Source organism: Ciconia boyciana, chromosome 2, assembly GCF_034638445.1.
Source record: "Ciconia boyciana chromosome 2, ASM3463844v1, whole genome shotgun sequence".
NCBI lineage: Eukaryota > Metazoa > Chordata > Aves > Ciconiiformes > Ciconiidae > Ciconia > Ciconia boyciana.
In genome coordinates, this window is record NC_132935.1 from 151,751,127 (window position 1) to 151,778,434 (window position 27,308).

Below are 27,308 nucleotides of genomic sequence, written 5' to 3' on the forward strand. Positions count from 1 at the left end.
AGTTCAGCTCAGGTTTTCAGGCTTTTCTCTGTAACAGGACAGCTAGAAGCATGGGCGGCTGTTTTCTTTTTTTAGGAGGAAAGCTCTGTTTCTCAACTCGAGGCCCTTTGACTTGACTCAAGGGAAATCTTCAGTGACTGCAGGACTCCAAACAAATCTGCAGAAGTGCCTCCTTGCAAGGGCCACACCTCCCTTTGCAGCCCACGAAGTATTCTCAGAAGAGGTGTAACAAAAAATACCCCCAGGTGCAGAGAGGCAGCTCTGAGGTGTGCTGTCCTCTGTGCTTTTATTGTACGCTCCACAGGCTGTGACCTCCGGAAGATGAAAAGATGTCCCTTCCTTTCACCTTGACATTTGTCAGTAAATGATCCAGATTTCCTCTGCTGGAGCGGCAGCTCCGGCCTGTGCTCCCCCTCTTCCCATCCCCTAAAGCCAGTGCTGCAGCAGCTTTCCCAAAGGAGAGCTGCGAGCTCCAGCAGCGAGGACTGGCTCTGTGCAGGGCCTCGTAACTACCCAACAGGGAGCAAAAGCTTTTTGGCTCGGGAAGGAGGGATGTAAACAGGACTGTCTCTTACAACCAAGGAGAGCAAACAGATCTGAGCTGCAGCCGTGCAGATGAAAAAAACATCCTGTAATTTTTTTATACAAGGCAGTAGAGACAGGTATTTAAAAAACCCACAACTCCCAATTTGCCTGAGTCAAGATATTTAAATAATAAACCGTAACTTGTGCCAGCACGGCTTCCTTGATGAAAACCCGTGCTATCGTCACACCCACAAGAAGCTGCTCTGTGACAAAACCTAAACTTTCTACTGCTTGACTGTGTCAGCTACAAGGCTTTACCATGGGAAAATATGGGGGGTTCCCAATCAGGAAAGCCACAGAGAACTCCACAGGTACCCTGCAAGGGCTGGGTGTAAGGTGCCTGCATGGGGTCCTGCCGGAGGTCCCCCTGCCACCGGTGGCATTGGCCTTGGTGGACGCTTCGTGTGTCAGCGGCTGCAGGCTCAGAGCCTCGCTGCTGGAAGACAAAACGAGATGTCTGTAGAAAAGCAGGTCAATGACGATTACTCCCAGTGCCCTATGAAACCAGGGCACTGGGAAACCTCTATACGGTTCTGGGCTCTCCTGCAAACTTCTCCCCTGACCTTGGACTCATCACGTAACTTCACTGCCCTTGTTTTCCTGCTATTAACTAGAGCACGTATTGAATAGGACTCAATTTATGAACATGTGTAAACCGCTTCGATAGCCTAGGGTAAAAGTCAATTAAGACATGGTAAGCAGTTGATGGGCCCAAGCAATTGTTGAAGTAAATGATTCACAAAGATACTCTTTTGAGAGTGTCATTAAACCAAAACAGGTTTGCAAATTATTCACCTGTTTCTAGAGGCTGAATAAATGATGGAGGGGGGGAGAGGTGGGGAAGCAGGCAACCAGCAACGCTTCAAAAATGCTTGCAGATGTCCCAGTGAAAACCATGGTGAGGACAAGCCCTTTGGGCATGCAGCCACGTGCCAGAAGGCACAGTGAGCTTTGAAAGGGTCCCTCTCCATCCTTGATGGACCCTAGTCTTCCCTTCTGAAGATTTTCCTCGTGCTGAGAGAGTTGATGTCTTTCTTCTCAGCTGAGCTGTGCGTTGCGCTCAGCTGCAGAGGGAGGGGGCAGGAGGTGTCTGTTCAACTTTTCGGAGAAAACAACCTGCCCCATGTAAGAGCGTGTTCCCGGCAGGGCTCCCACTGCCGGGGCAGGCTCCTGGGTCAGGCCCTCCTGGCTTATGTTTCTGGAAGGACGCACTGCTGTTGGACACGTCCCAAACTGGCTTCGCAGCTAAGTGTCCACGGAGCGGGCCTGTGACAGGCAGGCTTTGGTGCTTGAAGCTAACCAGACCTTCTAGGGCTCGGCTTTTTTAGCTTGTAAGTGCCTCACGCACGTTTCACCGCTGGAGCAGGACATCAGCTCCCCAGTGCACAAGGAAACGTGTTCACAGGGATGGATTAAAGGAGAAAAGCGCTGGATCCCGAGCTGGGAAAGCAGCGTGTAACGCCTGCAAGGGCCGGTGCCTGTGGCTTGCTGAGGGCAAAGAAATGCTTCTCCAGGCCGTAAGCATGGCTCCGCGGGTGGGGGTCTGATGCACTGCTGCCCCGGGAGCTGCCCCAGCCCCACGCGTGTGCTGGGGACCCTGTGGGGTGATGTGGCCATCGCGCCCCGGCCGCCGGGGCTGCTCTGTGCGGGGCGGATGCAGCGGGAAAACAACCACCATTAAAAAAGGGCAAAAAATTAAAAAAGCGGGGGGGAGTGAAAAAGAAAGGGAACAAGTCTGTTTAGTGGAGGAAACGGCGCTTCTCGGCTGGGATGCTCCGTGCCAGCGGCGGGGGGAGAGCAAGGAGCCCCGGGCGGGGCAGGGGGCGGGACCGGGCGGGGGGCGGGCGGGGCGGACGCCCCGCCCGCCCCCCGCCCGGTCCCGCCCCCCGCCCCGCCGAGGGCTCGGTGCCTCCCGGCTGCCGCGGCCGCTGAGCGCGGCGGCCCCAGCCGCTACCGGAGGGTCCTGCGGCGATCGGCCGGAGAGGTGAGTCCCGGCAGGTCGTGGAAGCGGGGAGCGGGGACGAGGACGGGACGCCGACGGGGGGAGGCTCGGAGGTGTCGCGGGGCGGGCACCGGGGGGGACGCATCCCTCCGTGCTCCGGCTGCTTTGCACCTGCTGGTTCCTCCCTTCCCCCCCCCCAGCCCCCCGTTTCTCGAGGGGCTGTCTGCCGGCACCCCCAGCCCTGCACAGGGCCCGGCTGCCCTGGGGAGCTCGGCTTGAGCAGCAGTCCCGGGGAAGTTGGTCGGTGCCGGTCGCCGGAGCCGCTCACCTTTATTTCACGCCTGTCGCTGCCGTCCCCGGCGCCCGGGAGCGGGGCAGCGGCTGCAGCTCGGTGCCGGCTCCCGTTGACACCGAGCGGGATGTGGCATCAGGGTCTGAAACATCAACTGCCGCCCCTCTCGGTGTTCGTTCTTATTCCGGTATTTACACAGCAGTCGAACAGATCTTTGGGGTTATTTCCTTTTTGGTGGTTGTTTCAAACCATGTACTGTGGAAAGGAGATGAAAAAAAGCTGTTATGTCAGAAGGAGATCTGTGCTGTTATGTCATTTCATAATTGCCTCAGAATTACAAATTATGGCTTTAGTCTGCCACTGGATCTGTGCCAAAGGACTCTTGCATCTATTAAGGGTGGTTTTGTTTTATTTTTCCTTTCTTTTTTGTCAAGAGTTGAGAATAATGGCTTTTTTGTGGCACGGACCCTACATGTTAAGTTACTCCAGCCCATGTCTTTAAGTGAAAATACGATGTAGCTGTTCTGAGTAGTCAGTCTGATCCACACAGTCAAGACATTAAATCTTGGCTAGCGACAATGAGAATTGTGTCCTGCCGAAAACTATTCAGCTACACTTCTTTGCATGAGCTGAAGCATTTTCTCTTTGTTACTTTAAAAGTTCCGATTGTGCCTAGAAATGCTATTGCTGTTTGTGGGTAACAGACACATGGAAAATAGCAACCTTCCAGCTTCAAGCTAAAGAATATCAGATTGATGACAGACAAGGGCTCTGCAGTTCAGAGATGCAGCCATGCAAAAGCCCCAATTTGTGCCAGCGCTTAGTTTGTAATCACAGAGGCTAGATCTGCCTTACACTGCTATGCTCTTGCAGTTCTACCACTCACCATGGTACCACTTGGAGGAAAAAAGCGTGGTCCTGCCAGCTATTCCCTTTGCCAAGGATGCTGGGGGCAGCAGGAGTCCGGAGGAGGTCAAGGCAGGTTGCTGCTGCGGGGCAGAGAAGCTGGGCAGGGCTGTCCTCCTCAAGGCAGGACGCTCTCCTAAGCTGTGCCACCAGGGCATGTTATAATACCAACTAAAATACCAGTTTAGTCTGTTGTTTCGAAGGCTGGGCCCACTTCTGCATCCTCCCTTCCTATGGTGGTGGTCAGGATTTCTCCATGCTCCAACATTTATTCGCCAGCTCTTGGAAAAGACGATCTTTCAGAGTCTGCTGGGCTGTGTGTATCAAGTGGCTTATTACAGTAGTATATTGTTCTTTAGATGCATAATTTCACTGGCCTCTTATGACCTAAAAAGCACACAGAAAATAAACAAGGGCATATTGTTCGGTGGGGAAGGATGCAGAAAATTCTTCTGCCTTAGCCGTTAGTTAGGGAAAGATTACTTTTAAGTGTTTCTCCTGATTGTCAGAGAAATGACATGGCACATGTGAGCTTGGTTTTTGCCAAGCAGGCTTTATTTGGAAGGTGAGGCATTTCTGAACTTCTCGGTCACCTTGGAACTAGTTACGAGTGCATAGCAAAGTCCTGCCCAAATCTTCTCTTCTAATTAATTTGGCCAGAGGCCATCCTAATTAACCTTGAGGGAGTTCAGGGGTGGGAGAGCTTGGTATGAAACAATTGTTCTCTTGTAATTTGCTGTTCACAATGTGTTGACCAAGCCACGAGCTGCATCTCTAAAATCCTCTGGGTCTCTTGCTGAAGCCATTACACCGGCTTATTTGGTTTTTAACAGATGTTGTTTTCCACTTCTTGAGTGGAAAGGGTTATCTCACTTTCTGCAACCTTGTTATTGTGCTTTGTTTGAAGAGCCAGTGGACTCCGGCTTGCTGGGGAAGCTTACTCACCAGTTCCAGCTATGAAGGAAGGGGTTGGTCAGCCTTTCAGCAGTCTTGATGCAATCATTAAGGTCTCTATGTGAACTGATGGCATCTTTTCACATCTACCTAGAGACAACCCTCAGTTCTTCTGGTATTGGCAGTGCCTGCAAAGAACAAAAATCAGCAGCGGCCTCTTCGTCACCCAAGTGTATTACAGTTAGGATATTAATAGAATTTGTCAGCCCTAACTTGGACCATCTCAAATGGTGGGGCAAGGGAAGGTAGTTTGCAATCTGAGCTAGTCGAAAAAAGAAAAAAGTTAAAGCTGAGTTCTGCTTGTTGAAAGTGCCGAGGGCACCCTGCAAGTCTCCAAGTGTGTGACGAAGGGGGAAAAATTAACAGCCATTTCTGAAATTTTAGGATGGCCCTTCTTCCCCCATCATGATGGTGGCTGCTCGCCTTGTTGGTCCAGGGGGCTCATCCGTGCTCAGGAGCTGGGCCACCTTTCACCAGCCTGGGCTTACCTCACTGGTAGGCAGCCGTGCCCAGCACACGCAGTGCCTCAGTGGCAGAACAGCGCTTGCGTGTAGGCTTCTCGAGTGTCTGTCTTATTTTTTTTCTATGCTAATGCATACAAATGCTACTTTGGCATTTATTTTCTGGTAGTGCAAGGGGTCGGGGGGAAATCCTGCTGAGACGACAAGGCAGGACACACAGATGCAAGAAAGCAAGATCAAAGGCATCTATAATACAGGAAGAAGCAGAAGGTCAATCCAGAAGAGAGGGCATTTGATTATACATACAAGGGTAATATAAAAGGGATAACAACACAGGAGAGGATGGAAATGTCTGAAAATGAGTAAACAAACAGATGCGTAAGACTATGCTGAGAATTTATTTACTCCAGCAGACACAATCCTTATCTCTTTCAAAGAGGAGAAGACCACACCAACCTTGGAGCGCCTCTGCTCCCAGCCACGTTTGTGAGCAAGAGAAAGTGTTTGTTTACGGATCTCTCCTCCGTGAGTCCTGGCCTGATGGGCCGGCCCGTCCTGCTGTGATTAGTAGGATGCTAATGTGGGCAATCCTTTTGATCACAGAGCCCAGGCTCTATAAGTCATGTCACTGTCACCTCAAAGAAGTTCAACTATGTGATGGATCCCTTATTAAAAATTTGTACTTTGAAAGATTTAATACAGTTATTATTGAGATCCTTTTTTTTTTTTGGTTTGTACAGATGGAGAGCTTCTCTGTTAAAAAACATGCAAACAATAATAATGATCCATGTAGTCCTAGCGTGGGAGTAGCTTATTAGCACTTTGCCATAGGTAGTTTAGGTGGGATGATTAACCCTTAACATCTTGATTTTAAGATGTGAGCAACAAATGTGATTCCATGCGCTTTGTTCCACCAGAGTGTATTGCTCTGTACAGTGGTGTCGTAAACAGCATGGAAGCATTCGTCTGAGTCCTAAAAAATATCCTCTTCTGCAGTTCCTTTTTGGGAGGGATAGAGTTGGCTAATGACACTTTGTTTAATAAATATACTATTTTGTTCTCCTGTTGGGACAAACAAAAGCTGTCATTTGAGGAAATATACCATATGCTGCCAATTGGTCGAAGGACTGGTTATATCTGGAGCACAGAGTAGCAGTGAGTGCTCTTCAACAATTGCTCCTTCTCTGAAAAAAATCTGGACCGATTTCAGTGGAGTAATGTGCTGCTCTGTCATCGGTGGAAGCGAGCTGTTGACATTTTGAAAACCAGCTAATACGAGCAGCGGTATCTGTGCATGCTTGGACGTTTCCTCTCTTCCTTTATGCGTTTACTTCTATTTGGATGCTTATGAGCCTCAGCGAATCAGTGCTCAGTCGGGGCTGGATTGGTCCATGGCAAATTTAAAAATCAACCATATTTCAGATACGAACTCCTATCCATGCACCGTCAGATATTTATTTCATCATTGTGTGAACGCAGTACTCAAACACCCACATTACTTAAAAAAAAAAATCTAGCTCTCTACCATTTTTTCTTGGCAAATCTGAGAAGGCAAACTTTGAAATATGACCTGAAACCTCCTAACAAATGGGGCTGGCAACCCCTGGAGAGCAGCCGTCACTCGTTAAGGTCTCCCCAGGAGATGCTCTGCTCTCTCTTTCATGCCACAGTGGGTTTGCTGATGCCTCTGCACGGGTGAGATACAAGACAGGAATAACTACCTTCTGAGAGTTAAATAAACTCTTTGAGACTCGCTCCTCTTCTCCTCCCCACTTCCTAATTTTATTGGAGACACGTCATGTCATTAATTTATTCTCTGGCACAGTTCCTTGGTGATTTCAGTCAGGACTTTTTGCTCAAAGAATGCAAAGAGGATGTGAGCTGTAATTTGCACTGTCTGTGAAAAGGAAAAAATGTGAACCCTCCTGCCCATAGGTAATGAGGGTTAAACACCAAATTTCACAGATTTCTTTTCAGTTTCGGTGAGATGAATGGGAGGGACATGCAGGCCTGGGAAGATGTGCAGAGCCAACACAGAGTTGGCTTATCTTCCAGCAATTACTTTGGCACATCTTCCTCCCATGTAGCAGCAGAGATAATTGTGCATTTAGCACTAGTGGCTTTGAAGCCCTTGGTGTTGGCTGAAATGGGAACTTTTTTGAAGCTTTTTCTGGTGTGTGTCCATGATCTGATACAAGTCCTCTGGTCAAGACTGTTCTTGTGCCTCCACTGAGGTCATCTACTGCCTCTTCTCTGTGCGAGATCCTTCAATGTGAGTGTGTCTTTTGTGTCTCGCTCTCCCTATCCCTCCCATCCCTGGAGGAGAGGCAAAGTTTCTCTTCCTACTAAATGGTGCTTGCCACCTTGCCAGGCCTGCCCGTCCTCAGCACCCCCTCACTCTTCCCTGCAGAGCAGAGGATGTCAGGACAGGGGGGTGCAAGGTAGGTCATTGGTGGCATTTTGTGATAAAGTGTTCATTTTACTTTGGACAGTAGTATTGGGGAAAAGCCACATTGTAATTCAGGCAAGGTGGCTATTTATAAGACTGGGAATCTGGTACAGAAGGGTTTTGATTTTGTTGGAGAGAAGATCAGACTTGTAAACAAAGTCTTGTGTACGATGTATTACCCTGGGGAGCTGTGCTTCCAAGCCTACTTCTTTGTACATCCCCAGAGGGCTTCAACTCCCCAAAACAAATGCACCAATCCTGCTCGGCTGTATGTGGCTTACCATGGAGGTACATGGAAGTTCATGTGAGCATACAAAGCCAGGGAGCCAGCCCATAGGAGAGAACGGAGGCCAACAAACTATAATTGAGGAATCAAGGTGGGAAGAACTCAATATTTGAAATCTGGAACCTCCAGGTGTGGGGCATGCCAACAAAACAATACCTTTTTTGGGGGATAAGGAGAGGAGGAATGTAAAAATGTTTCGTTTCCATGCCAAATCCCTTGGTTCTGGAGCAGAGTCTGCTTCATCTGCACTGTTCCTGGTAGATCTTCATTTAGCCTATTCTTGAAAACCTGTGTTGATGGAGATTGACAGCCTCCCAGCGTAACCAGTGGTTAACTATCATCATGGCTAGACAGTTCCTCCTAATATCTAACCTAAATCCCCCTTGCTGCATACTAAGCCAGTCCCTTCAGTTTTCCACATCTGCAGGGAGCAGGACAAGATTATCACTGCCTTTTAGCAGCCTGACATATTTGAAACTTGTTATCATCTCTCATTCTCTCACCCTCATTCCTCCTCCCGTTTCTTTCAACTAAACAAGCCCACTTCTTGTACCCTCTTCTCAAGGGGTCATACTTCCTAAACTTTTAATTCTTGTGAGCAAGTGGGAGGGAGCAGCATCTCGCTTGAGGTAGGGCTCAAAACAGGATATAGGGCTGAGAGGAATAAAGAGCCTGACATGTGATGCTCCTCTTAGTACATCTCCAAGCATATTCACCTGTGTGTACCAAGCCCTGCGCTACTCTTGATGTCGTCTCTCTTTGCAGCTCTAGCCCCCAAGACTCTTTTGCCATACTGCTCCATTTTGCACTTTTGCATTGCATCCTTCTTCTTCACCATGGTGCTTTACACCTGCCTGTATTGAATCTCAGTCATTCATTTCAGACTGGGTCTCTAATTTATTAAGATTTTATTCTAATTGTAATCCCTGAAAATGCTCGCAGCACTCCCTACAGATTTGTAATTATAATCTTTATTCTAATTTACAAGTCATTAGTGGAAATAACGAATAGAGCAAGACCCCAGGCACAGACCTTATGTATCTTTTCAGGTTGACATTGAATTTACGAACTGTTCCTTGAGCACAGATACAAAACATTTGTATACCCACCTATACCTAAATTGTATTCACCTGGTTTGCATGTAAGACTATCACATGCATCCATCAAAAGCTTTCCTCGTTCCAATGTGTGACTTCTACTGTTTTTTCCTCCCTAGTCACTCTGCTCCCAACTCCGTCAAAGAAGAAAATTAAATTGATTAGATTTAATTTGTTCTTGACAAGTCTGTGTTTTCTGGTTTCTCATGACTTTATCATGTGGGAGTGGATGCAGCTGCAGTGCGGGGTGGGAAACAGGGAGCTGGAAAGTCCGCTGCTTCTCCTGGATCACATACTCGCTCCCTCCCGCTCCACGATAAATCGACACCTGCTATAAGTATTTACAAGTGGGTTGAATAATAATTTGTCTGAGTCAATATCAAAGCCAGGCTGTCTGGTCTATGATACCTCAGATCTGTCTCCTTCCCCCTTTTGTTTGAAGTTAGAGAATATGTTTGTCCTTCGCCTATCCTTTGAGAATTTCTAGGAGGTATTTACTCATGGCTCGGAGGCTGCCCTGGCTAGTTCCCTACTCTTTCCTTACTCCTAGCCTACGCTTAATTAAGCCCTGCTGAGTTGAATACATCCAACTTACATTAATATTCTCTAATCTCTCTTTCCCGTGTTCTAGACTATCTTTGCATTAATTATCTAATATTTTATCATAGTGAACATTATTGTTGAAGGCTCTTCAAGCACATGAATTCTATCTTTCCCGATGGAGCATGTGTCTGCAAGCCAGTGAAGGCGGTGGTGGTTGTTTCCGCAGCGGAGGGCAGGGGCATGGCGCGCCAAGGCAGCTGCACGCACAGCAGCCTGCCGCTTACAGTCCCATCTGACTTTATTGTCCCAAAAAAAGATGAAATGATCAAGGTAAAAGCCTCATTTAATGTGTTTATTTTTGATAAGCTGTCTCATATGCACACATGCAAAACCAGAGTGAGAAAACAAGAGCAATTACGATGGCCAAAGACTTGCATATTCTCCTGGGATGTTGCTCAGGGTTATATTTAGACTGAGCGAGTAGTACCATCTAGTATTGAAACTTCTACTACAAGAACCTGTTTTCCATTGCTGTAGTCTGTCAGGCTTTTATCACTTGATCTGAGACTTTCAGGTTGTGTCTCTCTCTCAGGCTAAATTTATTTTAATATCATCAGCTAAACCAATTCAACCATTTCCAAGAAAAACTGGGGGGGAGGGGGGCGTGGAGAAGGAATGTTGTTTTGCCCACATTAAAAAGGGGAAAGAAAAGAAATCTTCCAGATGTTTGATTGAGAGCTGCAGTGCCATCATGTTCAGAAACAGGATCTATGGTGACAAGGCTTGAAGATGTCCATGCATGTTCTCGCCAGACTCCTCTCTGTTTCTAGCTGCTCTGTTTTCTGAAGATTTTTTCCTCCCATCCATCAGCACCTCACAGCATCTGGTGCTGAGCAGCCCGCTCGTGACACAGCCCTGCGCAGGGACAGCGCTTGTGCCCTAACCGCTCCAGCAGACGTGCGAGCAGAGCATGTCTGCGTAGCCGCGGCGCAGTGCCCCTGCCACGGCTGCAGCAGTGGAGCTGGATTGTCCCCATAATGACAGCTCCTGCTTTTTCCAGGTAAAGGTGAGACAGGGTCTCGGACCTGGGAGCGGAGACCAGGCACAGAGGTGCTTCTGCTGGAAACGTAGATGGGACAGAGGCTGGTTATCAGGAGGGGAAGGAGGAAAATTGGGGTGAGGGATGTGAACAGAGGACTGGCGGGGCGAAGCTGTAAGGGCTGCAGGGCAGGGTGGGCTGGTTAGCACGGCGGTGTGCTGTGCGGTAAGAGCGGCCGGACTGGTGGGACCAGGAGACGGGAAAGCAGGGGAGGGATGCTGGGGGGCAGAGGGAAGGACAGGTGGCTCTGACCGGCCAGAAGGTTGGGAATTGGGAAATGAAGGCAGCGGTGCACATGGTGGTGAGGAGCTGACAGGCGTGGGAGGGAGATGGGGACTGCCTGGACAAAAGCGTTGGTGCTGGATTAGATAGGCAGAGGGACAGAGGAGAACAAGGTAGACGAATTACTGCAACCAATTTTTTGGCTCATCCCGTGTCTTCATTGTGTGGGCACCTGACTTGCGACACTTGGCTTGACGTGGAGAGGCACTAGGTTCTTGCAGCAGTTGCTTTGAATGTACCTAGCTCAGTTTTAAGGCTAAGTGCTTTGAAAAATCAGGTTGTAGACACTTCAGACTGGGTGCCTAGAGTGGAGAGGGTTGTTTTCACTTTAGACTATCTACATAAATATTTCTGTCTGGCACATGTCTGATACAAAATGGGAATAATGTCACCCAGACGTGAGTGAAGATAAGCTAGTTTAATGTGTGACCCATCTGGATAATACGCTTTGTAATTCAGATGCTTGTTAGTAACTCTGTCTTCAGAAGAGTGTTTGGATAGCTGCTGTAGATAAAGCCTAGGAAGACTAGCATCACCTAGCCTGCGTATCAAACGAGGCAGGAGTCCTGCAGACTTCAGTAGCCTGAAGTCATGTAATTACAGACTGCGGCAACTCCTGCGTCCATGCAGGGTGCCTGGATTTTGGCAATTCATGATGTTTGTATGCTTCATTTTGCAATATGAATCATGTTCCTTTGATGTTTTCTTTTCTGTAAAGTTGTACAGAATAACTTACAAAGATGTTATAAATAGTTCTGCGGAGGTGGGCAGGGCAAATCATGCGCAACAAGGAGTTTCAGGGGTCGTATTCCAACAGTTAAAGGGTTGCCACCTTCCATTTTATTTCAAGTAGCAGAGGGCAGAGAGATGTAACAGAGGACAGCCAGGGCCAAATTCTCTGTCACTTCTGGTCTCCCACCCGGTATGTGGGTGCTGTGCCAGGATGCTCTCTGGAGCCAGGGCTAACCAAAGGAGCACACTGATGGGCTGCTCTAAACGCCACGCAGAGAGGGTTCAGCGGCATGCGAGCCATTTCAGAGCACAGAGGGAAGAGCTGCTTCTGCCACTGCCACAAGTGTTGGCATTCATCATCGCTGGTACTGGTCGTCGTACAGGTGGTGGTGGTACTCCCCTAAATAATAAGGCTTGGGAACCCCTGCCACTGAAAAAAACTGCAGATAAAGGCAGACTATCAACAGAAACCAGCGCGTTTCCCCCACTGAGAATGGGCTCCGGCAGCAGCTCAGAGGAAACTCTAGCACCAGATTTCTTCAGGATGTCTTTTGGGACTGCTTTGGGCTTTTCTCAGGGCCAGAGATGAGATCGCCGCTCTTGGACAGAGCACCCCGAGTCGAGGTGCTCTGATGACGTTTCCATCTGGTGGTCCCATTGTGTCCCGCTTGCCGAGGCTGCGGGTCCCCATTGTGTCCCTGTGTACACGGGGGCTGATGCCGATTTCCGCCAGGCAGCCTGCGCTTGTTGCTTTGCATCTGAGAGCGCTGCTGAGAAGTTTCCAGAGAAAAGCTTGGCCCCTGTTTCCAGTGCAATGCAGAGTTGTACCGGCTGACGGGGACAAGTCGGAAACACTGGCAAGATAGCAGGCATCCTCAGGAAGCAAACCCTATCAGAAAGCACTGATGTCATTGGCAAAGAAAACAAATGAGCGCTGGAAAAACAAACTGTTTTCCAGTGTTGTTGATCTTCCCTCAAATTAGAAGCTCTGCACAGCCTTTACTCTTTGGCCCAGTCTGACAGATTATTTACAAGACAGTGCTGCAGCAATGGTTTTGTTACTCCTGCCAATACAATTCCTTTGATTTTATTTTTTAGATTTATTTATCTAAGGGAGGGTGGGAAGAGCATCCCAGCACTGCAGCCAGCTTTGGAAAGCTGGCCAGCATCCTTGCGGACGTTGGGTGCTGACATGGTTGATGTCCTGCAGGCTTTGCTCGGGCAGGGCCTCCAGCTCCCCTGGCCCCGGCCAGCTCCGATGTGGGGGGACGGTACCTCCCTGCGACTTCTGCGCAGCCCTTCGAGGCAGGTGTCCTGACAGCGTCCGGGCTAGCGGCCACCCGCCACCATTGCTGCTGGCTCCTTGGAGCTTGTGCCGTGGGCACGGAGCATTTCTTCGTGTGGTGGGTCTGGGGAGAGCTCATCGGGGGCTTTGGTGCCAAGGGCACCACGGCAAGCAGAGGGGTGCAGGCTTCTCAGCCTTGTTTGTTCCCATTGCGGAGCTGTGATGGGCACAGTGATAGCATCCCGCTCCCAGCCAGGCCTTCCCACTGCCCGTAGCACTGCGGGATTTTCCCTTCCACACGTGATAAATTTGCAGAGCAGGAGGAGACAGTCGCACCAGTTCCTCACGGTTCATTTCCACCCTGTTGCTCCTCACCACCGGTGCCAAAAGGAGGATCAGAGTAAACCCCATGGGCTGGAGGTTTCTTGCCCGCTCGCCTTTGACTCTCTGATGCACCATGGCTGCAGTGGGCGGCAGAGAGAGGGTTAAGCTGCACTCCAAGCCAGCCTGACAATAATAGCAGGAAAAGCACATTTCTTCCTTACACCTGTGAGCACTCAGATGGGCTTTCTGATGTTTATGGTAGTCACATTGGATCTTTCTCTTGTTAGAGGCTGAACAGCTCTAGCAGCCAGCTGTTCCCCTTGCTCTGCTCCTACCTGGCTCCTTGCACAGTCCGGGGCGGCGGGTGGATAGAAAATCAACCTTTTAGGTCAGCATTCAATAATAATCCACAAAGCCTTCCCTTCCTTCCAAGAGGGAAGGGTCTTGCTCCTCCCTGCTTTCTGCCTGCTTGTACTTACTGCTGGCTAACTTACTCAGAGCACTTACTGGGAATTTGGAGTCCTGTTCTAGCAAGGGATAGTCCTAAAATATCTTCGGCATAGAGCTTTATTTCTCTGTTTTTAAAGGGTGTGAAAAGGGAAGAGATTCATTAAGCGCTAGAGACAAACCGGTTTAAGTGCTCAGCAGGCTCTCAGGCTGAAAAGCCACTTTTGCAGCATTCCAGGTTACCAGTTAAATCGTGGCTCTGCATAAAAATTGTGCGTGTTTTTTCCACACTGTGGGCTGTCCTCGAGTGAGCGCCGTGGCCGCTGCGGGCAGTGCATGGCAGAGGCAGCTGGAGGGTCCCTGTGTGCCCGGGAGCCGCACGCCAGGCCGGCCCGGAGTGGCTGGCCAGACCGGCTCTGCAGTCTGCAGAGCATCCAGGAGACAGGGCGGGAGCAGAAAATGGATGGGGCGCTGGATAGGCAAAAAGTGGCTATAATATATGAGGTGCTGCACCACAGAAACTGGTTTATATTCTAAGCCGACCCATCAACTCCTGCGTATACGTAGCCTGAGAGATTCAGTACTAATAAATGTGCAGCAGCCATCTCAGTAGTTGCTCCATCTAAAGTAAATTATTGTTAACAGCAGTGACCAAAGTTCTCTTTCTTCTTGCCCAAAGAGAGCATTAGAGCCCAGTGTAGAAGATGCACTTGCTTTTCATTATATTTGCAGAGACAATCTCCTTTTGAGCAGCTGCCAGTGCTGGGCTCCTGTCCCGTAGGTAGACCTGCTATTAGTAAGGATGCACGCTACTCACCAGGCATGTTAAGCGAACTCTTCATGCAGGGAAAATCATCTCGACTGTTTTATGTTTTACATAACAAATTTATTTCTGTGTGTTTCACTTCTTTATGCACCTTTTTTCTTCTTTCCTTCTTCTGGTAACACAGTTCCAACAAGGAGGAGTGTACCAGAATGGCTCCATTGTTGTGCACAACCTACAGAATAGATCATTACCTTCCACTCATTTTAAAACTCTGGAAGAATGGGTATTCTGTAATTGCCATAACAAGCTGTGAGAGTGGTATAGACAATAGAGATTGTTTCTGGCCAACTAATTCAGTTTGCTGAATCTTTGCCGTAGTCAATGGAGAACTGAGGGCTGTCTCTGGGAAGAAAAATCTTGACTGTCCCGTGTCTTAGAAATCATTGAGACACAATAGACACGGGCATCTCAGGTTGTTTCCAGTCATTTTACGCAGTGGAAGTGTGCTGTAAAAGTAGACCATACTTGAAATCTTAGGTTTTGTATTATTCTAGTTGAGGATTACTGACTTCCAGCAGGCCAATGCAGGCCAAAAATAAAGTAATCTGTAACAAGGACTGTTCAACTAGGGTATTGCATGACATTACCTGGGTTTCTCATGTGGTTGCATAATTCATTTTTGTTCTCATGCATATTTTGTCCTTGTTCATGTGAACATTTTTTCTTAATTGGAATATGCAGAGCTGTAGGGAGAGGCATATTGCCCTGTAATCCGCTCCCTCCTCCTGCAGCAACTTAAAAAGTAATACAGAGCACACTTCTCCATGACTGGGGAAAAATTGTTTTTTAAGGAAATGCCTGACTCAAATTGTGGGCTTACTTCCGGTGCAAAGATTTTTTTTGAGATCACTTAGTGAAATCTGAAAGCTGCAATCACCAGTGAATTCTTCAGTGAAACGGACTGAGTCAGCAGCAGCACGGCATCTGCTGCTTGGCTGAGTACACGGAGGTGTATTGTCTAGGGAAGGTCAGCACATGATTCATCAGCATCTGCATGCACTTTGCTTCACCTATTTTATTATAAGGGTGGAAGACTGAGGCCAGGGGATGAGACTCTTAGCTTCAGCAGCCTACCAGGTGATCAGAGGTATCTTTCCTTGTTTAAAGGGGCCTTCTGTTTGTTTTTGGTTTTGTTTTCCAGGGATGGGTCCTGCTGGAAAGAGCTTTCTGATGGCATAGCTGTGAGCGAAACCAGCACAATATGTTCAGTGTTGAGGACCTCCTGATTTCTCATGGATACAAATTGTCAAAAAATCCTCCTGTGTCATACGAGAACAGATATGATGGATATCGGCATGAAATCGCGGGGAACAGATCTGCTCAGAGAACGCTGAACGGGTTCGAGGCAGAATCGAGAGCTGGGGCATACAGCAAGAAACCTCTCGTGAAAACCAACTCGAGCAGCACTGAGAGCAGCCATGGGAGCCAAGGGAGGCAAGCAGGTCCTGGTTACCACCGTGACCTTCAGGGTTTGTCCACTTTTCATACTTCAGAAGGGGGGTAAGTTTCAGCATCATGCCATGGCTTTGCTTTCTCCTCCTTTTGGTCCTGACAGATAACTAAGCATGACCCTAACCCTTGACACCATCTTCCTGTGATCCTTTCCTGCTCCCATACTAGTGACCATTTCCATGCACTGCAAGTCCACACGAAGCAGCGGCACATCCATTCACCTTCTGCTAGAGCAAGGCCTTTGAGAATACTGGGGTGACGGGAAGTGGCTGAGTGTGGGAAAATCTAATTTACTCATACGGTCTGTATCAGAAAGGCCTTTCTGATGGGCTTAGAGAAGCTCAGTCCAAGTACAGTAAAAAAAAGGGGCAAAAGCTCTTCCTTTTCTTCAGTTTTAAAAAACTGAACCCAGCTTCTTCTGCCACATACACACCCTGGTTTTTGCTGTAGATTCAGCCATGTGCAGCTATCGGTGGGTGTTCCTACATGCGGCAAGGACTCCATTGGGTTTTTTAAGGCCACTCTCGTGGAGTAAACGTGAGAAGGTGCCTGTTCGTTGCTTTTTAAAACAGCTCAAAGCCAGTGGAAGCTCTTGCTGTCACTCTATAAAATGTGCTTGTACAACTGTGGCTTGCTTAACAGGGAGTACGTGCATGCTGGGGCTGGGGCAGGCTGGGCAGGAAGAGCTGTGTGTACACTCCGCGGCTCGGCCATTGTTCTGCTGCTATTTGAGTGCTGCAGATGAACAAAGGAAAGGGGCTAGAGCAGGACTGGAAGCCAGCCCAAATGTGACGATGATTTTTGAGGAAAAGCCCCTTCCTCCTGCCAAATGGGCTTGAAACTGAAAGCAGGGAAAAACGCTGTCGCCTTGGGAGCTTGTCCTCTTACGAAGACCTTCGGTAACACGTGGCAAAGGCACATGTCCCCTGACTGCTGGGCTCGTCCACGCTTTCCCTTCATATCTCTTCCCCTTGTGAGCCTGCTTGCCTGGAGCAGGAATGGCTCCTGGCTGCCAGCTAGGATAATGGGCAGGAAGAGATGTAAAGCAGTCCTAGGGCAGCAAGTCCCAGCCGCGGTGAAGGTCCCCAGGTGGAACTATCCCTTCTGGAGAAGGAAGGAGAGGACACAGGTTTAAAGGTGGTAAGAAGGATCCTTCATGGTGTGTTTTGGGTGAAGGAAACTGGACGCCAATAAAGTGAGAAAAGACGCTGAAAAAGAATGAAAGGGCAAAAGGTTTTGAAGCAGGGGAAGAGAGTGTGCAGGGGTGTCAAGGAAGGTGATGCTTGGCCTTGGAGCAGAGTTTACAGCATGGAGAAAAACCTGTGTGAAGAAGGTATGGCTGTGCAAGGCTGGAAGCGACCGCAGTGCTGCTGGTCCCAGGCCCTGTAAGGCAGAGCCTGCGCGGGGGCACGGCAGGTGGGAGGGCTGCTGCCTCCCGGCCTCCCGCCTCTCCGGGGCTCTGCAGGGCCTCGCGCGCCTGCCCCGTGCCTCCGACGTGGCAGAGGTATCTGTGACTGCTGGTGTAGGCTCAGTACAAAATAATGCTCTCCGACAGTTTAAACGTCTCTTTCTAACATCTCAAAACGCAAGGGGTGAAACCTGTCAGTCTACAGCGTAGTTACATATTACATCCTGGTTTTAAAAAGTGGCTTTTCCCCATAAAATAGGGAATGCAGCCCTGGAAATGGCTTTGTCACGCTTTCACAAAAATAGAAATCTTTTCTGACTGTTATTGCTATAGCAGACTCTGATTCCCAGTGAGCCTGCTGGGAACTCCACAAGGCACTAGCAGCTATGAACAAGGGAAAACCTATGTACCAGCCGTCCCTCCCGTGCCGTCCCCGGGCGCGCAGAGTACCTCTGGCGCAGAGCGCGGCGCTGCCGCCGCCCTGCTGGTACAGGAGGGGAGGAGCGAGCGCTCGGGGCCGGCTCTGGAAGGCTGCCTGCAGCTTCACTGCTGCAGCACCTGTGCTCCCGAAACCAGCACACAGCCGCTGCGCTCCAGGGTGACAGTCGCGCTCCAGACCCACTCCCGACCCACTCCCCTGCTCTGGGGAAGCATCCGAGGCACGGGGCTGCCGTGCAAGTGTGAGCTGTTTTAAAAGTGAAGAGAGGATTTTTGTGATGGCCCACTTTGGGGTGTTTTGCCCTGTTACGGGTGGGCCATGGTGAACTCCGCCAGGGATTTTGATCTCGCTGTCTGGTTTCTGGACCGTTGCAGGAAATAGGTTCCTGGTTCTCAGGCTGGGACAGAACTGCACACTGCAGAGACCTGGGGACCATTTGGGCCCACAGAGGGGACAACCACCCGGCAGGGTCCAGCACAAAGACACTGCTCTTTGGGCATTGCAGGCTTCCTGCAACCATCTCCTGACGCTGCCTTCCAGTGCAGCACAGTGGCAGGAGAAGGTCAGAAGAGGCAGCGTGTGTCCCAACTACCTTCACAGACCTTGACCAGCTCCACAGCAATCTGGAGCATGACTCAGGCTCCTCAGATGAGGAATTATCTACACCACACTCATGCTCAGACCACTGATGCAGAAGAACTAATCACCCTCCAAACACCACAGAAGTGAGTGATGTTGCCCACCTCATTGCTGCCTTCGCAGACAGGTTTGCAGGGCTCGGGGTGTTTCATGATGGCAGGGGATGATGCTGTTGTCTCCACTCATTGGGATTGTTCTGCTGATCAGTCCTTGCTGAGGAGGAGGAGAGAGGCTTTATAGCAACTGCAGGTGGGCACATCATACCCCGCCACTGCTGCTTGCAAGGGGGGAGTGACGCCCCAGCAGAGTGGGGAAGTGATGTGTTGCTCCATCCCGTTGTCCTTCAGGCAAAGCGTGGGGCAACAGATGGTGGGAGGGCTGTCCTTGCTTAACTAAGCATTAGGAGGCCACACGGTACAGGTTTGGAAGAGGAGACGAGGCAAAGAAAATGGGAAAGCTGACCCCATGCGTAGAGATGAGAGGGTTCACAGAAGGAGAACTCCCTCCTGCTTCTCTTCTGAGTGGAGAGAAGAGGCACTTTGTTTAGCTATTTGTGTGGGAGGAACTATGTTGGTAGCTAGCAAATTTAGAGATAAATAGATAGCATCATTGATGAGATTACCTGCTGGAAAAATTAGAAGACTGTACTGTGTTTCCCAGTGTTGAGGCTTGGAAGAGCGTATGTGAGGATAGGATCCCAAAATAGAACAGCAGCTGCCAGTGTCCAGAACAGCCCTCTGAAAATTTTTTCCCCCTTGCTGCCAAATCCTGGAAGTTTCTTAACAGTGCCTCCTCGTTGGGCACAAAGTCTGTGCTGGTGCCTGCGGCTCACCCACCCTGAGCTACTGGGTGCCTAATGCCTACTGCTTGCATGCTGGCATCCAGAACAGGGACAGGAGCTCCCATGGTATCGCTAGATAGCCCTGCAGTGGCCTCATTCTGCAGGGTTTTGACTTCTTAGCCTGTGCCACACTCCTTCGCTTCTAGCCCTGTTCTGTGGGTCGTGCAAGGTCCTGTTGGTCCAGCGTTGCCCTGGGGGAGCTGGGCAGCTTCAACCCATTGCTCTGAGAGCGGCAGCTCAGTGAAATGCAGTCATGCAGCCGGTGCAGGGTGGACTGATGGCCTCATTTCTTGCAAAGGCCTAAAATTCATAGAAAGCTAGCAATAGTTTATTTTTTTAAATGATTTTCATTGGATTAATTTTATATAGAATCAATTCAAAGCACTTTATGACAGCAAATGTGATATTTGTTAGAAGCAGGCCTGTTAGAAGAGAGTTCATAATGTAAAATCTAACTCCTTGTCCCATGGGACCGCTCCATCCTTGGCACCCCTCCCAGCTGGGAAGCACTTGCAAGTTGCTGTATCTGGGTGTGCATTTCTTCGTGCGTCAGTACCATTGCATCATGGAGTGAGACAGAATTGCACAGTAGCGTGGTCGGAGACTAGCTGCTGCTAAGAGGGACTGTGCGGTCTCTTCACTGATAATGTCATGGACGCAAAGACTACAGCATGACTGGCATTCGCCATCCAGAGATGTACCATTGCTGAGGCTGTAGTGAAGTATTTTGAACTTGGGGTGGCTCTCGGATGCTCCCCCTTCCTACCACTTCATTCAACTGCAAGACCCAAAAGAGTCATATATCCTGGAAGGAGCCACTCTGCCACAGTTGCAGCCACAAGCAGTGTGGTTGTGCCGTGCTGCCTGCCTGCTGCCTGCCTGCCGTGCCTGCTGCGTGCAGGTGAGCAGGAGCCACTCTCCATCTTTGGGAGCAGAGGAGTCTTCAGGCTGGAGCTAAGGTGGAGGGTCCCTGGGGAGACTGTGGAGCATCCTCTTCCCACTGCGCAGTGCAGTGCCATCCTCCCCAGAGGCTTGCGGGGCCCAGGAAACGGGCTGTCTGTGTAACCACGTCTAGTACCTGAGTCAGAAGCTGGAAAGACTGATATTGTCCACCTTATCACTAGATCATAGAAAAGATCAGGTTTAAAATGCTCTAAATACCTCCTTTTAAGTGTCTTTTCTACATTCATGTTGCAATGATGACATAGTACAGGTCACAGTGGCTTGTATCATGTTCAGAAATTTATTACTGGAGCCTAGTTATGAATCTTTACATTTATTTTTAAAGATTAAATATTTTAAACAGCTTTTAGTAAATGGAGGAACATCCTTTCTGTAACTGAAGCCGTACTAACTAAGGGCTAATTTACTTTAATGAATGTCTGAGCTTGGGTTTTGTTTGTTTTTAAAAAAGCAAACTAACCCAAACTCTTCTGTTTTAGTGGTTTCCTAGGAAAGAGTCGAGTAACGCTTCCTTCCCTATTCCTGATTTCCTATTAAATCCTTTAAACATCCAGCCCATTCCATTCCTGTGCTGTTAGTTGCAATTGTTGCAAATCTCAGTATTATTGTCTACCATACCTCCTTTCCCCAATATTTTTATATTCGGGTTGATAAGAATTTGGGTTTAGTTTGGGGTTTTTTTAATGGTGAATTAAGCTTTGCAACAACATCTCTGGAAATTTAACGATCAAGATTTTTAGATGCTTTTCTAAAAGACATGCTACCACTGAAGCAGGAATCATTTTAGGGAAGTCTGATGGCCTGCGTTGAGCAAGCTGTCAGACTAAATCATCGTAATGGTCTCTGCTGATCTTGGAATCTATGACTCTGTACTTCCTGTGATTTCTGTAGACCCTTTTACAATGATGGTTAAAATCAAACAGAAAGAGCAATCTGTCCATTCCCTCCTCGCTATTGCTAGATGCTGTTTCTCACCTCGTTTTGTAAACGCAGATACAAATGGTGCCATAGCAGCATGGGGATGAGATGAAAAAGGTAGATTTGATAATCTCAGAAGAATTTGTTCAGCTGCATGTTTCCACATGGAGAGAGGCATGGAAATGTTCGTTGTTACAGCAATCAGCTTTCCAATATAGGAGGTGTCCTGTTACATCTCACTGATTAATGAAGACTTCTGTTACTTCCTGGGGTTCAGCGATCAAACTGTACTTTGTCGTTCAGAGGCAGAATATTTTGTTCAGATCTTAAGTCTTAATCCAGTTGAATTAATATGAACAAGATTCTCCTTTGTTTTTAATCTCAGTTTGTTTTTTAAACTTTTATAGTCATAGGATGAAGTTAACATACGTACAAGAAAATTGCTATGGATCTGGATTGCTTAGTTTTCCTTCCAAATTTTGAATTGTATTTTGTTTTCATAAGCTACTATTTGAATAGATCATTGTTTTTAGTAAAAAAGAGCCAGATGACACTGTTTGTATACCTTGGGGTAGAGGGAAGAGAAAGAAATTCTTGGGTTCTATCTACATACTTGTCCTATTTCTGTCAATTTTGATTTTTCTTTCCAGTCCTATGCTGGTGGCAGCTACATAGTGTAAAGGCAGTTACAGTGTTGGACACCTTAGGTACAAGAATAGCAGAACACGGTTCAAGTAGAAGATTAATTATTTATACAGAAAGGTACCAATTTTGTTGAGCAGTATATTAAATAGTTTGCAGTCTGTTAAGAGCACACAAAGAACCTATTCTGTTCATGTAAATCTGTGTTCTGAATTTCTAATCCGCAATACAGTGTCTAATGTCTTTCATATTTCAGTAACAGATTGCTGGAGTTAATCCCTCTTTTATTTAACAGTGTTATACTTCTTTTGAGGTATTTTAGATTTCAAATATTGGTTCCATCTTACTCAGAACTGTGCTGATACATCACCATTGTTGTGGCATATATCATTTAATCCAAAGCACTTTGAAGAAATTTGTTCCCTTTGAAAGATGAACAAGAATCAACATTGGAAATGACATGTTTAATTTCAGCTCTTGTACTAGGATGCAAATCATGCTTCTTACAGAATATATCTTATGAAATAGCCCCCTACCTGTTCTCCCTACCTCTGCTTTTTAGCTTTGGATTCCTATTAAACTTGCATACCACTGTAGTCCCCTAGACGTCTATAGATTTTTGATGTAGCAGAGTGCAGAAATAAGTTCAACACAATCATTTCTGGTTTTCTGGTGTCCATTGAGGAGGGTTGTGCATGTTTGCACAGCATGTAACTGTGTGCATTTGTTTCTCTAACAGCTTTGCATAGCTAACAACATGCCAGCAGAGCATCAGTCCCTTCCTTTACTCATGTTAATGACTGACTTTTAAATCCGCTCATTAAAATCATAAAGTCATCTGGTTGCAAATAGATTACACAAACCCCATTGGCATAACTCAACATTTGACCTCCTAATGGCCTTACCCATAAGGGAAAGAGAGGGCATCTGTGCAAACTGCCTGTGACACTGTTTCTTTTTCAGGGTTTATGACAGGCCTCAATTAGCATGGTCTTCCCAGCCCAAGACTGACAAAGATCTTGCCTACTGGAGAAGACGAGGACAGGACTTCAGCGTGCTCCTGGGCTACTCCCAGAAAGGCGGTGTGGAAATGCAAGGCCTGGCTGCAGCCCCGGGGGCACCCCGGCACCCCAGGGAGAGTCAGCTGAAGGCGGGGACGGGCGCAGGGTGCATCAGACGAAGCGGCTTGCAGGAGAGCTGCGAAGTGCCTGGCGACTGCAAATGGCAAAGTCTGGGAATGGAAAGCTGGAACCAGCCAAAAAAGGTAGGGAGGCAAATGTCCGAGGGTGACAGGGAGAAGCTGCTTCAAGAGCTGTATTCACTGACCCTGGGAGACAACGTACTGAGCGCCCACAACAAGGGGAAATCGCAGTCCTTGCCGAGGGTCCTTTCGCCGGAGAGCATGAGGTGTGTGGAAATGCCCTCTCTGACCAACAGTAACAACTCGCTCAGCGTAACTAAAACCCCCTCCTATCCCCCAAACAGACTGAGTGTGGAACCAGCCAAGCACCCTGAAACGGGAGGCCATTTCCTTCCCCTGGTGAAACCCAAGTACGGGAGACCTCTGAAGCCTCCATCCTATGAACTGCAGCGGCAGGTGAGGGCACCTGCAGAAACCGTGGGTTTCCAGGACCACTACCAGAAAGACAAACCCATCTCCTACTTAGCCAAAGTTAATGAGCCAAGGCAAGATGCTTGCATTCAAGACTCTGGTTTGGAGCCCCCGGTCTACGTACCTCCTCCTTCTTACAAATCCCCTCCTCACCAAAACGTGACCCCACATCCCCTCAATGAAGTGCCTAACACCAACTCGTACACCACCAGCGACCAGCAGGGTCCTGCAGAGCGGGCTGTCCCCTGCCAACGACCAGCTGCGAATACTTTGGAGGTGGGGGGGGACCCTTGCAAAGACAACCATCTTCCTCACGGGAAGCAAAGCCATGCGAGGCGCCCCAATGACTACCTGCGTTCTGTTCAGTATATTCCCTTTGATGATCCTCGGATACGACATATTAAAATTGCGCCACCAGAAGGTCTGCAGGACAACACTAAATACACTGAAAATGCATGTAGTCCCAGTTCTAGTGCTTTGCAAGAGAGAGATCTTGAAGTACAGTACAACAGTGCCTTTTTGGATGCATCAAACTTGTCCAATTCTGCAAAGGGAGAAAGAACTTCCAACAGCTCCACCCCTAGCAACAGATGGTTGGCACCGTCCACCCGAGATCAGGAAAATTGTGCCTTGCCGGACCAAAGAGACAGTTGTAGCACAACTAATCACAGCCCCCGTAACGAAGCCAGTGCGGAGTACACAAAAGGCAAAATTTCTGTAAGAAATTCACATATGGACAGCACCTGTGAGACTGTTACAAAAGTGAAAAAGTTTGAACCTGGAACTGGGATGCAGAGCAAAAAGAGTTCAAAGAAAAAAATGAATGAAACTATATTTTGTTTGGTCTCTATCCCAGTTAAATCAGAATCCAATCTGCCAGATACAGATAGGAACAACAACATAACCCAGAGCCCTGATAAGAATGGGTTTGATAACAATGGGGCTTTGCAAGAACAAAGTCTCTTAAGTATGTCTTCAACGGACTTGGAGTTACAAGCGCTTACAGGAAGCATGACCAATAAAAATGAGTTACAAAAACAAGAGCTGTGGAGACCAGAAGAGTTCAAACAAATGAATGACCTCAGATTTATTCAGCCTACAAAACACAGAGAGCTCAAATACTCTGGCTCCTGGCCAGGTGATCAGTACAAAGACCAGCAGACACAGACCAGTTTCACCGAAGAACCTAAAAGCCCACAATTTTTCCACGGTACAAAGCCTGGGCAGCCCAATAGTAACAAAATGCTGTTTCCGAAGCTCCTAGGATGTACAGCATCCACAATTGGGTCAAAACAGACAGGGCTTCCTTCTGACGAGAGAAGCTGCAGACAGAGCGCTTACGGTATGAAGGGTCAGATGTACCTCAGCCAGTCTAGCAACAGTGCATTTTCCAGGACTGCCACCTCAGTCCTTCAGGCCCCCTCCCCAAAAGCCCACCAGAGCCAGCCAGTGCCTGCCCAGGAGAGGGAAACTGGCCTTCTTTCCAAGGGAGAGGTAGTTAAGGGAGAAGCAGGCGCTCCCTGCAACAGTAAAGAGCTGTTTGGGCAGTTCCTGTTGAAGCCGGTAAGTCGCCGTCCCTGGGATGCAATAAGTGAGCTAGAAAGTTTTAACAAGGAGCTGCAAGGGCAGGAGGAGAGCACAAGCAGTGAAGAAGATTTGGAAAGTGCTGCGGCTTCTCCGCAGGCAGGTGCCCTCACGCAGAGGAGGGCATCCAGAAATGAGAAGTCAAACCAGGAGCCAAAACACGGTGGGAAAACAGAAACGGATGTGCCAGAGGTGCCTGTATTTAAGTCAGGAAGAGTTAAAAGTAAGTCTGAAAGTTGGAGCGTGGGGACGGAGCATGGCGGCAAGCTGGGCTGCGTTGGCTCTCCAGGCTCCTCGCAGCCAGGAGGGAGCAGTGAAGGAGTCGGGCCAGCAGATGGAAGTCTGATAACAGAAATGAGGACGGGGGAAGCCAAGAGCAGAACAAGCAAGCAGCCAGTTCGTGTGGGCCCTCTCAAGAGAGTTTTGTCCAGTAGCCCAAGCAGTTCGTGTCACAGTAATCCTTTCAATAACCCTGTCTTGCAGGAGATGAGCGAAGACCAAAATTACCTAGACTTTGTTAAACTGAGCAAAGGTGCAACTCCCACAAATGATATGGTGTTAGAGAGAGGCTCAGTAGTATGTTTGTCACTAACAAAGAGGAACCAAGGGCGCTCCGAGCCGGATTTGAGGTCAGTGGGACTTGATGCAGCCCCAGGACCTGGCGCTAACAATTCTGATCACTCTTCAAATGCAAATGCAGTGGAAATCCCTGTGAATGAATCATTGCAGGCAAGAGCTGCAAGAATTTTAGGTATAGATATAGCAGTGGAGTCTCTCCTTCCAGATGACCACGTTGGGCCCCACCCAGGCACTAGCCCTGCAAATGGTGCCCAGGACTTTCAGTCATCAGTGGGGAGCACAGTAAGTGACAAAGAAGGAAAAAAAGATGGTTCTTATGAAGGCAGACGAAAGTGTGGCTGGACAGAGAGTGCTCTCTTTGTTGGAGCAGGAGGACGATCTTTATACCCTGATGAATGCCAGACCACTGCCCAGGAAGCCAGCGCTAAAACACTGGTGACTGAGCAAGTTCTTGAACAACCTGCAAGTCCTAGCCAAGGTGAGGACCAAAACTTGGTTTGCAAGTCAGCTGTGTATCAGCATTCAGAAAAGAGAGTGAGAAGCACCTCGAAAGTGATAGAGACACTCCAAGGCAAGCTCACTTCTCCACCTAGCCGGACTGCCATGGATCGCTTAGTGCGAATGAAAGAAGTTGACTCTGTGTCCCGGATGAGACGTCTGAGCATTAAGAGCGCAGACTCAGGAGAGGAGGTGGATGAGGAGAAGCTGTCGAGGGTACAAGAAGAGAGAGGAAGCAAACTGGCAAGCTCAGGGGCTGTTTCCAAGCGTGTTATCTCTCTCAGTGAAAATGGATATTTAGGTGGAATGGAGAAGAAGAAGATCGACAAAGATTTTTCTTTAGGTAAGACCCTATTATGGGACATCCAAGTGGCTACGGTTTCCTTATGTAATGGGCATGATCAGTTTGCTTATGCCCACATAATGCTGCTCAAATAGTAACAGGCTGTAGGTGGTACTACCCCCATCTGGTTGCCACCCCCTTTGCTCTCCTTGTGGAACAGGTAACATGAGTGTTCTCTGATCCCATTTTAGGACAAGTTACTGTAAAACTCACTTGTGATACTGAAACTCATTCACAGAGATTTGAGTGCTCCCGGAGGTCTTCTCTCTGTCTAATTGTTTCAGGGAATGGCCAGCTTCAAACAGCAGAGTTCAAAGATAGTCACTGTAGTGCCAGTGTTTGGGAACACATGGTGATTTAATCATAGCCTCTCCTTGAATACCCATTTTTTCCCTCTCTAATACTTAAGTAGACACATACTATATCAGAGTTCAGAAGAAACTAAAAATAAAAATCTGATGTTCTTCTGTGAAGCCTCTGGGAAATGGCTGCATTAAGGGGCCTGGAAAGTTCTCTCTCTCATGAATATTTTCCAGATCAGATGTTGAGAATAACTGTTATCCCCAGGACAAATGGAAAGTTGATTTTTTCAGTGAACACCTTTTTTTTTTTTTTTGGTGTTCCTCATCTCTCAAAAGCGTATAAACTTTTGTAGTCCATATGCATCCCCAAAGTAACATGAGCTGTTCTCTCTCCAAAACAGTTTTCATACGGCATTGTGTTGAGCAACAGAAAATCAGCTGTTGCCATAGGTCTGTGTAAAGGGATAAATCTCCCAGGCCACCTATCTAGTCCATTAAATTAATTGGAGTGAGCAAATGTATGGTGTGAAAGTTGTTAAATTAATATTAATCTCCTCCTTCCTTTTTCCATCCTCTCT

General features: G+C 48.2%; 1 protein-coding gene across 3 annotated transcripts in view; it reads left to right on the plus strand.

Annotated features, from left to right (window-relative positions):
* JCAD (junctional cadherin 5 associated) overlaps positions 1-27,308 on the plus strand; it is a 66,524-nt gene that overhangs the window by 34,269 nt on the left and 4,947 nt on the right. Inside the window, exons 1-3 of one of the 3 annotated variants that reach the window (XM_072854549.1) lie at positions 2,479-2,569; positions 15,652-16,010; positions 22,776-26,523. In XM_072854549.1, coding sequence (XP_072710650.1) covers positions 15,712-16,010; positions 22,776-26,523 — 4,047 coding nt within the window. In that variant the 5' untranslated portion in view covers positions 2,479-2,569; positions 15,652-15,711. Of the gene's footprint in view, positions 1-2,478; positions 2,570-15,651; positions 16,011-22,775; positions 26,524-27,308 lie in introns of those variants that run through there. The other 2 variants (XM_072854550.1, XM_072854548.1) reach the window with 2 other exon arrangements.